The 12,726-nt window shown below is 39.5% G+C and overlaps 1 protein-coding gene across 4 annotated transcripts in view; it reads left to right on the plus strand.

Annotated features, from left to right (window-relative positions):
• LOC117413426 (tumor necrosis factor alpha-induced protein 3-like) overlaps nucleotides 1-8,318 on the plus strand; it is a 13,396-nt gene extending 5,078 nt beyond the window's left edge. For 3 of the 4 annotated variants that reach the window (XM_034022604.3, XM_034022605.3, XM_058997405.1), the window contains 8 exons: nucleotides 924-1,239; nucleotides 1,884-2,065; nucleotides 3,509-3,650; nucleotides 4,092-4,259; nucleotides 5,157-5,328; nucleotides 5,615-6,477; nucleotides 6,921-7,147; nucleotides 7,582-8,318. In XM_034022604.3, coding sequence (XP_033878495.3) covers nucleotides 936-1,239; nucleotides 1,884-2,065; nucleotides 3,509-3,650; nucleotides 4,092-4,259; nucleotides 5,157-5,328; nucleotides 5,615-6,477; nucleotides 6,921-7,147; nucleotides 7,582-7,836 — 2,313 coding nt within the window. In that variant the 5' untranslated portion in view covers nucleotides 924-935 and the 3' untranslated portion in view covers nucleotides 7,837-8,318. The remainder of the gene's footprint in view (nucleotides 1-923; nucleotides 1,240-1,883; nucleotides 2,066-3,508; nucleotides 3,651-4,091; nucleotides 4,260-5,156; nucleotides 5,329-5,614; nucleotides 6,478-6,920; nucleotides 7,148-7,581) is intronic. The other variant, XM_034022606.3, reaches the window with a different exon arrangement.
• The last annotated feature ends 4,408 nt before the right edge of the window (nucleotides 8,319-12,726 follow it).

A 12,726-nucleotide genomic window follows, 5' to 3' on the forward strand; every position in this document is an offset into this window, starting at 1 on the left:
TGAAGTGGAATTTTTGTATTTTAAAAACATCGGACTTAAAGAATGATGGGAATGTTTTCAAAATATGGCCCAAGGCATTTATTGCATTTCCTCCATTCTTTAACTCCTTTTTTTTAAAAAGAATAAAATTCCCACTTCATGTTACACAACGAGAAATAAAATACAGTTTGATATTGTTTTTTGAAATAGTTTTACACTCTTTTTTTTTATAAATATAAACGTATTTCACCACTAAATAATTTGCGAGTTAAAACTTTGTGATTAGGGTTTATATTTACAAAAATTTTAAAATCACAAAAAAAAAAAGAGAGAAGAAACCACATTATGAGATGCGACTATACCAAGTTCAGTTTTTAACAGTTCATAAGTTTAACATGGTGGTAGGGCCTATAGCTGTAGTCACCACATACACCACCACTAATTTGTGTATTTCTCTGTATGTGGTGCAGTGAAGAAGGAAATGCTTTGTGCAGTGTATTTAAATGAGGCTGTTGAATTTGGATGTGACATTCTGTCAGTGTTCTGAAAGGGTGCTGTACATCATTTTGTACTATTATTTGCCCAACGATAGAAATTAACGGTAAATCTTGAGTGGGCAGCTGTTTGTTGTATTGAGTCTTTTTGAGATGACCACGACAAGACAAGCCCTCACATGCACCTTACATGGCTTCGGAAATAATATAGAAATCAAAAGTGTATCCATTTTGAATGCTAATCTACTTCATTACAATAGCCCCAGTACCTCACTCTGCTATTCTTCAATCTGTAGAAACTGCAAGCACGTTTTATTCAGTACTGCATCTGATCAAGTAAGACTGTAACAAAATAATATGAGGTACTTTAAATGGTGTATCCACTCCTTCAATATCATCGGTTTTATAAAGATAATAATAATAATACATTACTATTGCCTTTTCTTGCAGTATTTATTTGCTATGGAAGTAAGAAACCCCCTACCCCAGTCACTTGAAGACAGCAATCTGACCAAAGCGCTGAGACTGAGAGAACGTATAGCAGCAGATATTACTAGGCGGCTGAGTCAGAGACCCTCCATTCACCACCTCCGCTCCCTGCACCAGCACAGCGTGCACCTGTGTGGATACAAGTCTTCCAGCGCGCGGTGCAGAGACCTCATCAAAGAATCTCTCTGTGACCCGCGCCTCCTGAGACGCTTTGAAGACAGCCGAGGCCTGAACTGGAGCAAACAAGTCAGGCGGCTCTTTCCACTGAAGAATCCTGGTACTTGATTTCTCATGTTTATATTGTATTTACGCCTCATAATGCGCCTTCAAAATATTTGAAAACATCAAGAGGATAAAAAAGCTAGATACTTTTATTTAAAAAGGAGTTACGGCTGTGTTCTTTATAAGCCACTATTAGTCGAGCTACTAAGTACTGTAATACTACCAGTATCCTTACTAAGCTCTGTTATATACAGTAGCTCTTTACTTAGTTATAATATTTGTAATGTTAAGTATTCTTACCACATGATCGGCTACGGTTTCATGCAATAATTCTGTATTAAAAGACATTTCCATATTCTGGTGGTCCATGGTGACCCTACAGCCTTGTTGACCATGCTATGGCAGGGGTTTCTATTGTATTCCCGGGAGCATAAGCAACATCACATTAAATCCGTGAGCGTGTATTTGTTACACAGACACACATTGGTTGAAGCTCTAAAAAGTTTAATTATTTTCTCCACTCTCTTTTGTTATTAATATAAACCAGTCAACAGGTTCTGCTTTCTGATAAAGTGCACAGAAGGCTGAACTGTGGCAGATTGTAGCCGACGGAGGGCAAGGGATTTCAGATGGGTGTAAAACTGCCATGGTTTAATACACACGCTGTCAATGCCATTCATCCTCCCTCCCTCCCTCCAGGGAAAAACAACAGCCTGCTGGACGCCGTGTCTCTTTACATGTGGGGAGTGTGTGATGCTGACTCTGTGCTCCACGCTGCTCTCTATCGCACCCTGGCTGAAAGCAGTGCGGCCGAGCTCAGGCTGGCAGCACCCAGGAGAGCAGCCCGATACACCTCAGCTCACCTCCCTCCTGACTCTGGGGTGAGTACTACACAAGCACCAGGATGCAGCCTTCAGTACGATCACAGCAGTCAAAAAAAATCTAAATTTAACAGCACCCATACCTTCAAAGCATGCTTTCACAAATGTAGGGCTATAGATCAGGGGAGGTCAAAGCTGGGCGTTAAAGTCTTGGTCTTTGTTTCAGTACTGTTCTGAATTGTTTAAGTGAACCAATTAAACCTCCATCCACACCCTCAAGTGGTTCATTATCTCATTTTACCTGTTAAACCTGGAGTGGACTCCCTTGCTGTAGATATATTCTTTGTCAACGTTTGCATATACTGTACCTCTATCAAAATGAATGGGACTTTTTTAAGCTTTAGTGCAAAGCGTTGTTTGCCATGTAAACACAGGTTTTGCTAGTTTCTGGTTAATCAGTAACTGCAGGTGCTTGTTATACTGCACTGGTGTACAATAGGTCCATTGTATTTGGTTCCTGTTTAGTGGCAGTGTGTTTTTTCAGGTACACTGCCTGGCAGGCTGGGACAAGTAAACCTCACAGAGAGAGGATTTGTGACTGGAAAGGCTTTCACTGTTAAATGAGTCATCTTCTCAATACAAGACCGTGCATTAACCAAGCTGCACACTGGGGCACATGGCACATTCAAAAAGTTTTTTAGAAAACAGTGTACGTGCGATTAGTCAGTCCTTGAAATTCTGTTAAACACACACACACACACACGCACACACACACACACACACACACACACACACTCACACACTCACACACACACACACACAAAGAAAGAAAATATAACAATATCCCATTTGGTCATGATTTTTTATTTAAATGTTTGAGAAGTTGCCTTGCCATAACTGAGAAAAGTCATATATGCATTATATATGCATTATAAAATAAATACATAGATAGGGAGTTTATCATGGTACAATTGTGCACACACAGTGACTGAAGGGGCTATAATAGGGGTATTTTGTATGGATTGTAAATTGATTATACTATGACTGGCTAAAATCACGCAGCCATTATAAAAGTTCCCAACTGTATTTTTCCATGGTTCTACTATGCATTTACCGTATTTTACATTGGTTAGACGTGTTTATTAATATGTTTACCGTACCTTGCTATTCTTTACAATGCTTTCACTGTGCTTTATTACACTTTGGTACAGTTTTACTATGGTAAACATTTATAAGGGAATCCCCATATAGAAATACTCTAGTTCAGATTCAAAACACTTCTTATATGCTACATGAAATACTAAACATTAGTGTTTTTGGACAGCACTGCAATGTTTCTTTATTGATCTTGAATTGAATACATTTGTGTGACTTCTTTTTTAAATCGTGTAATTATTTATGCTGTTCAAATGCGTGCACTTATGGGGTCGGCGTCTCTAATTTGTAACCAGTTTAGATCTGGTCTTCATATCTGATACTAAAGGTCTCTTGTGATTCCATCAGTTCTGCGCTGAAGAATGGCAGAATATAGTGAAGACGGCCGACCCAAAGGCAAAAGCAGAGACGTCTCTGATTAATTTCTATCAAGATATCTATCTGCATGTTTTGGCAAACATCATCAGAAGGCCAATTATTGTCATTGCCGGTAAGTCATCTCGTGCGTTGATATTTATTTTAGGTTTAAACGGTGCTGAGAAAAAAAAAAAAATAATTCGAATAAACTAATCTAAAACAGTTGAAAAACAACTTTTAAATCAGCAGAAAAGTTGATTTAATTCATCAAAATAAGCTTAAAAAAAACAGCCCTTGACAAAACATTTCTTAAAGCAGTCCTTATAGTTCGGCGAATCAGGCAATAGCTAGGACCAGTTAAATTGATATTGAGCTCCAGCTCTTGCCCAGGTAAAACATGTTGGGGAATATTGTATTAATCCTAACAGCAGTGAATCCAAATATTAAAAAACCTGCTTTGCTAGAGGACCCTGATTCAGCTGTTTAGGACAAACCGCTTTCAACACGTTTTCTGATTTCATGTCAACCTCTGTTTTTTAATGGAGTTTTCTGTTGTTCTTAACCTCATTCGCAGGAAGCTCTAAGGAAAGCAGTTCTGTTTCCTCAGATGCAGTTCCTAATCCTGCAGGGGTGTATCTGCCACTCCTCTGGGAGTCTGATGAGTGTTGCCGTTTCCCGGTGGTCCTGGGATACTCAAGTCACCACTTCACCCCACTGGTGAATGTCAGCAATCCTGGAGCGGGTAAGGGTTTGGGTTAGGGTTAGGGTTAGGCTTAGGGTTAGGGTTAGGGTCAGGGCTGCAGCTTTCACTTCACTTCTTAGAGAAAAGGCTATGTGAAGCGTTTTTAGTGTGTTTTTAGCTATATGTTAGGATTCTGTGGATAGAATTTCATGAGAATTTATGTATGATCCTGACAGGAGTCTAGACCCTGCTGATCATAGACTCCCCAAGCACATTTTAAACATCCATTTACTGTGATACCACTGGTCTCCCATTTATTAAGCTAAGAATCTTGTTTTTTTCACTTGTTTATTTAGTTTCATTAGTTGGGTAAATTGCTGCTTCCATGTACCTTGGCTGTTTGCCTCATGGCTGGCATATTGAAATAATTCATACTTTCAATTAGTTGTTTAAGTCATAATGAAGATAATGAAGTCACCAAATTGTTCCAGAATGTGTTTTAAAATGTATTAGAACGTGTATTAACTCCTAAAATAAATGGCATTACGTATAAACAACCCCCAAAAAACTACACACACCGACACACACACACACACACACACACACACACACACACACACATATATATATATATATACACCAATTAAGTGAAGATCACCTTTTCTGTACTGTAGGATCGCTGATTGGTTTCTGTACTATAAACCTACAAGCAGAATAATGGAACAATTGTGTCTCATTTGAAGATATTCATATTATTATTCATAGAAAACAGGCTTTTTAAAACTGTGGGGAATTCCAGAGCTCTGGGATTCAGTGCTGTGGACCACTGCACTCCTACTCACTGCTGATGCAATACATTATGATGTCTCACCACAGCACTGAAGAAATAAAATCACGCTCAAATGTTTTATCTGTAAATCCCATCCCAGAGGTTTATCATTCTTGATATCGTTACAGAAATGGACGCGTTGCCACTAGTTATGCCCACTGCACATGGAATGGTGGCCCTGCCAGCTCCCTTTCTTCCTGACTCAGAGCAGCGCACTAAACAGCAGTTTCTTAACAAGTACCTCAATATTACTGCTGTTTACTTGGAAGGCAATGTGACCGAGACAGTCTTTGCAGCCCGGTGAGTGGACGTGCAGTTTTTCCTTTGTTTCTGTTTCCTCACGTTAGCCTTCTTGGTGACAGGGTTATTTCAAACCAGTGTTCATCATTGTTTTTTTTTAACGGTGAGATAATGCTGTATAACAGGGACCAGTCTCGATTGTCTAAATACACTTCACACTAAGCTGTTTCAACAAAAACCCAATATGATGTCTAGGAATGTTTGTGAATTGAGCATTTTGATTGGTGGAGGGGCTTTGATGACTGTACTGCTGTGTAATTCTAATTCTAGTTCTAATTGTCTTCAGGTTGCAAGGAAATAATTTACCAGAGGATCTCAGCTTGGTTCAGGACTACTTCAAATTAGTGCACCATACTTGCAGGCAGGTTGAATTAACGATGGAAAGCGAAAGGGCGCAGGATGTGAGCAGGAAACAGGAAAACCATTTCTCTCCGTCGGGCCTCTCTATCACCGCAGACAACTGCCTAACATCGGGCTGTATCTACTTCTGCTCCAAGTTCACCCAGCCGTTCTGCCACAAGTGTTTCAAAGACTTTCAAAGCAAAGGTCCGCCTCCCAGGTCCTGTCATTCTCACCAGGAGTCCAGGAGACAGGACCGGAAAGAGAACTCCTCGGATCGAACTACTTTCTATGGGAACGCCAGCCCTTCGGAGGTGAAGCTGCCAACTGGGCCGGCATCGGCTCCTGCTGCATCTTCTAACCTTTCCTTTTTTAACGAGGTCAGCGTCCAGAATTGCAGAACTCCACAGCCTGGTAATTTGACTCAGGCTGCGGTGTTCTCCGATCCCTCTCAGAGACTGGTTAGAGACACTTTCACGGAGAACGAGGTCTCTCCCCAAGAGCCTGCAGACAGCATCCTGGACTTCCTGGGAGGGAGGTGTATAATCTGCAAGAAGGAGACTAGGACCTTTAATGGTTTGTGTTTCGCGTGCTTGCAGATCAGAGCAGAGGCTTCGAGGCCCGAGGGTCCGCAGCCCTCTTCCTCATTGGAAGGGCTTCATCCCTCGTTCAGCATGCACAGCGAGGAGCTGCAAGACCCTGTCTCCCTCAGTAAAGACAATGGGAAGCTGTGCATCACCCCAGGCTGCCAATACTTCGGGACCCCACAGCACTTTGGCCGCTGCACCGTTTGCTATATTGCTTCCCAGGGTAGGTGCATTGAACAGGTCCAGATTGTCACACAGGGCAACCCTTTGCACCTAAGCCATAGAAATGTGGTTTTGACCTCTAGCTCAAACATAAAAAAAATATTGTAAACAGCTAATTAGTGAAGGGCTTTAGCAAATTGTGAATTTACAAGGGAGCATTATACTTGGACCAAACACCCTGTTAACTACTGCGGTGAGGATATATTGAGGTGCAAGTCCAAGATCCAAGATTTAGTATATAATTGTGATGTAATTCAGGCTTGTGTCCACACCTTTTTTTTTTTTTACAGCATGTGAGATTAACAAGCATGCAGTAACATGCTGTATCAAAAATAATCAGCTGCACTTGGATTGCATCATGAGATGGCTTCTTGTTTCTACATGAATGTAGTGTGATACACTATGAAGTGCTTCACAGAATGACTCCTTGCGGTACTTTTCCAGGTGAAACAGGACAGTGCGGCCCAGAGAAGGGAGACGCTGGTGTTCCTAGCGACCAGCCTCCTCAGGTTTCCTCCGTCCTCAGGAACATGCCGCGGTGCTGCGTCCCTGGGTGTAGCATGCTGGGGAATCCCAGATATAACGGCTGTTGTGAGAAATGTTTCATCTTGAACCAGAATACAGGGTTACAGAGATCAGGGAGCAATCCTTCAGCTGCGCATCCTGGTCAGGTGAGAGAAAACAAGTTCTGGTAACTTTTTACAACTCAGTTTAAAGTTTAAAGTACAGGGCCAAAGGGGGTTCTTAAAAACTATTACCAGCCACACAACTCCACCCCTAGTGGATATAAGAAGTATTACATTTGTTCTAGTGTTGCAGTTAATGGTTTACACACTGTGGTGTCCCAGCTGTGCTTGCAGGTTAGAAATGTTTCTAAGGGCTCTGTTGAGGTCACATGAGTTTTAAAAGGTGCTTTCTGAAAAAGAACTGAATCTAAACACCAGCAAGAATACAAGAGCGGTGCTATTTAGATCTGCCGCTGTCAAGATCATTAAAATCTCTTTTGCAAAGTTAGTTAGCTTACAAGAATAACTTTGCAGTTCATTTGACTTACCGCTGCATTGCAAATTGAGGTTCCCACTATAACTTTCATTCACGCTTTCAGAGAACCGCATCCCCAAACCGTCAACACTACAGACCCCCAGCCGAACACGAATTGCTGTGTGAGAATTTTATGGAGAAGGCTGTCCTGGGAACCAGGAAAGAGCCCATTGGCCCTGCTGGCAGTGACCAGTCTGCCACAGCCAATCCAGAGCAGGCCGAGAGAACCTGCAGGGCCAGTGGTTGCCGGAACTATGGCAACAGCAAATGTGAAGGATACTGCAATGAATGCTATCATCGTATCAGGAGCAGGCAGTGAGTAGAAACCAACACACCGGGAAACAGTGGCAGCACCTTGAAGCAATTCCAAGTGGATGGCAGTGCAGGCTAGATCAATGAACATCGTTCATACTGACAAGTCGTGAGCACACATGATGATGGACTCTGCACTATTCTTGTGCCTCATTGTACTGTATCTAACCACCCTTTTTATTCTGGCTATACCAGGTTTAGTTCTTTTGTAGCAAACAGAATTTATTTTTTCATAGTTTTTTTCATGGTGCTAATAGGATCACTCTAATAAAAAGATGCTGTAAGAAGTACAGACTAGCACATTGCTCTTGTATGTATATATATATAGCAGATTGGTTGTGTATAATTGCAGGTTATGAGTATGGAGTTTCAGTACCTGAAAGACCTGTTTTCTACCTCCCTGATTATTATTATTTTTTCCCATGAAACTTATTAACCAGACTGAACTGTTGAGAAGTATGAGAAAATAAAAGCATTTTTTGATCAGTTTTCAACTTTCAACTTTTCACTGTAATAGCTGTGTTAGAAGCCACTGTTGTGAGAAGTCAATAGCACACGATTAGATTACTGGTTTAAAGGAATACTTTATATTTACTAAACATTTAACTTTGTATAATTTTGTTATGTACTCATTATATGTACTCCTATTAGTCACATGTCAGTTTTGACTCTGGACTTTATTTACACAACATTATAAATCCACTTCCTGTGCAAAAGGTATTTGGACCCCACATACAGTCTGTGAGCGTGTGGCACATGGAGCCCTAATACCTGTTGCACAGGAAGTGAAGTTATAGTTTAGTGTCTAGAGAAATCGGCTAAAGACCACACCCATACAAACTGGAGAACTATTGACTTCAATGATCGGATTTTTGCACCGCAGTTATATGTATTTTGTTTTAATGATATATATATATATCCTCAATTCCATTTATGGATATTTATTACGTATGGTCATTTGTTTAAAACAGGGCTTGATCTTTTTTATTTACACACACTAGTTTTAGCTTCTTAAAAATTCACAACCACATCTTTTATAATTCAAAGCCTTATGCTTTTTTTCTCCTTTTGGATCACTTTTTATAAAATGATTTTACAAGGAACGCTGCTTTTTGTGCGAATCTTCAAATTCCACTGAGGAATCTACACTTGCCTAATTTATTGTATTATTTATTGCCGCTGTTTCCAAACCACCCCAGACTGAAAATTTAAAGACAGAATCCTGGCCTGTGCTAAGGGAAGTTACAAAATGAATTTAATAAGAAGCTGAAAATATTAAAGATTAGCTTCAGATTACATTTGCATTGTGTTTTTCTACATTTGTATGACGCGTGTGCAGTCTTTCTGTGCGATTAGGTACCGTTTTACATTGTGTGTCTTATTACTGTGTATTTACATAGTAGTTACATAGTAAATATCATGCAAAAAATGACACATTGTAACTGCATAATACCATTGTACGTGCACATGTATTTACTAAGTTACTGCTATGTAAGTACACTGCAGTTAGAGACACTTCAGTGATTCTTATTGCAATGAATCAAATATTCTGTTTATTTTTCATAATTTTGTGTCAGTTCTAGTTTCCATGGAAAATGAACCATTTCAATATTATTTTTCTTTTAATCTAAAGTAAATATAAAGCATACGGTAAGTTGCCTGCTAACAATAAAACCAAACATTTAATTCTCCCCTGAAATACAGAAATCCCAAGCTGAAGAGGAAAGTTTGTCCCTTATGCTTTTGTTCTAGACTTTGTTTAAAAACACCAATCGATCGTCACAAATATACTGTACCAACTGGAAAGGGATTACACTTTGTCGCCACGAGGTGGAGACATAATGCAACATTTTAAATGCAGGGAAATGGATATAGTGGAAACGACTGACTGTGATAAAGCAATGCAAACGTAAAAAGTATTTGAAATGTTCCTTCCCTTGAAGTTCCAACAGCTTCTTTTAGATGTTAAATCTTTAAAATGTGGCTGCTTTGGTCGTGACACCCTGATAAATCCTCCTCCCTGTCTGATTCCCTGTGTGCTGTTCCGATAGGTGAAGCTTGCTCACTACCTGCATTCCCTGATTAAGTTGGTCTGCAGTCACCTTGTCCTCTAAAAGACACCAGCTTCTTCAGATTGCATGTTGCTGTCGTAGTGTGCCGGGACACAATCAAACATTTTCTCCCCAGGTAAAGCAATGGAAAAATCCCTCTGTGTTGGGTATTTATTGTTTCATTAAAGGTATCTCAGTTCTGTCAGCTTTTCTATGATTGCCGCTGGTGCCTGGATTTGTATTTTAAGTCTGTTGATCTTTAGAATGGTTTTTTGTGTGTGTGTGTGCTTGTCCAGTGATTGATGTGGCATAAACTAAATCCTTCTGTGGCTGTATGCAGTAGTACACGCAGAGAGAATCATTTTAATGAGGAACTTTCCACTGGAACCTTTTCTAGGAAATGTCTTTATGGTAAGATTCTAAATTGAGGACCATATCACTTGTGCATCTAGAACCACACTCTACAGATGTTCCAGATGTTTCCCCTGTCATGTGAAATTGCCTTTCTTTGAAATCTTTGTTTCCCTTGAGTGAAACGCACGGCTATTGTTTTATCTGAAGCATAGAATCAAAAGGGGGGGGGGGGGGGGGGTGGAGGTAATGGAGAATAAACTCTTCAGCTGTCTTTTAATATGCTGATTCTTAAATCCAGCTGGTAAGGATAAGTTGGCATTGTAAAGAACTGCACAGAATATTAAAAACATGCGGCAAAGCATGATAAACTATGGTAAATGCATAATATAGCCATAAGAAAAGCATAGGAATGTTCATTTCACTCTTGGCTTTAGGGGGTGACCATATTGTTCAGCAATGTGTCTTAATAAAAAATCCATTAGATTCTGTATTATGCCCTACATTATTTTTTTTAAATATTTACAATAAGATGTGTGGGACATGCAATTAGTGAGAAGCTTGTGGTAGGAACTATTATTTTCTTAGAAAGGAGGCTGTGTGGTCCAGTGGTTAAAGCAAAGGGCTTGTAACCAAGAGGTCCCCGGTTCAAATCCCACCTCAGCCACTAACGCATTGTGTGACCCTGAGCAAGTCACTTCACCTCCTTGTGCTCCGTCTTTCGGGTGAGACGTAGTTGTAAGTGACTCTGCAGCTGATGCATAGTTCACACACCCGAGTCTCTGTAAGTCGCCTTGGATAAAGGCGTCTGCTAAAATAAAAAAACTAATAATAATACATTGCATTATCACAAAATATTGAATCAGCTTAAAAGGCAAACTGAAACTTACACAGGATAAGATGATCAGTTTCATCATTATAATTAATAAGAAATATACAGAAAATATATTACTGAATCCAGAAACATATTTTTTTAAATCCAAATATTAATGTGACATAATTCCAGTTAGAAAATGCATGAAACTGTAAGAGCAAGTGCTTGAAATAAACCTTTCTAATCCAACAGCTACTCTTGTCACATTTTTAAATTGCAAATTATTGAAATGGACACAAAACTGATTAAAAGATACTATATCTCACCAAAAGCTTTGTATTTTAAATTTCATTTCTCGACAAATGTACGCTGAGAGGATTACTGCTTTAGGAAATCGAGGGTGGTCTGCAATGTTATTGTGCTGATTTTCAGTCTTGTTAACTGGAAAAGCAATTACATTTTAACCTATCCTACTGATTGTCAAAGTTTAATGTCATAAAAAGGGAAAAAGCAAAAACATCTCAGCTCTCCATAAAGTTGTCTCTAGCCACGTTTCCACACGCTCGTTTGTGTGGCCCCTGATCCCTTTGTGTCAGGTCTAGGTAATAAATAACATGAATATCTCCAGTGTATAGTGCAGCATGGTTACAGGACCACGCTCAATGTCAAAGCCTCAGAAGTCTAGACTAGTTACGTCATGGATGTCTGTTTCTCTTGTGAAATACCAGAAGACCAAATTATCTGGAGACCAACCATGGCATAGGTCTGTAAAATGACCAATCATCTAACTGTAAAAGAGGGAAATGAAAAATGCATTCGCCACCACCATAAAAGCAATACCAGAAATCTATATCTTCACAAGCAACACTGGTATACTTAGATACAATAAAACACATTTCGAGCACAAAAAACATCTGCTAATCTGCTGTAAAACATTAGCTGAAAGTGATCTTAATGACCAAACTGAATCAAATGCCCGAACTAAAAACTAAAGCAAACCATCAGATAAGAACTCTGAAAGAGCAGCTGTGTTAATAATATATATGATGTCATATTATAAAATATATAGCAGGGCTTATATCACAGAGAGCTGTCACACTGTAAAAAAAAAATAATAGTTCAATAAATAAAAGCAATTATGTGCCAGCATGGTCAACCTTGGAAATAGCCCCCTTTACTACCTTCTCTTCTTATGACAGTCGTGATTAAAATGAATAATTTAGAGTCCCCAAAGACTGCCTGGGAGTTTATTTCATGGAGTGAGTCAGCAAAAAAAAAAGTAAAACAGAATCCTGTTTTTATGAGGACCCAACCCCCAGCAGTGGACTCATTTTTCTTCTTTAATTTTCTGTTCACTTGACATGAAGTCATAGGGTGACTGAAACTTGTTATTTAAAGGATGGTGTCAAACTCCCTTTAGAAATGCATTCATAACTTCATAACACTCACAATTATAAGTTAAAGCTTACAGTATAAGAAGCTAGGGTCCCCAAGTGGCTCACCCGGTAAAGCTTCTGATTTTTTGAGGGGGCTCAAATGTCCTATAAACAGGATATGAGGTGTGTGTGTGTGCAATGTTTTTAGTGAAAGCAAAGAGAAGCAACATGGCCTTCTTTCTTTGCAACATAAATGGACAGAATGATCAAGGCACATCAAAAGATTCATACTCACTCAACTGAAG

The sequence above is a fragment of the Acipenser ruthenus genome, chromosome 23 (assembly GCF_902713425.1).
Source record: "Acipenser ruthenus chromosome 23, fAciRut3.2 maternal haplotype, whole genome shotgun sequence".
In the NCBI taxonomy this organism is placed as follows: domain Eukaryota; kingdom Metazoa; phylum Chordata; class Actinopteri; order Acipenseriformes; family Acipenseridae; genus Acipenser; species Acipenser ruthenus.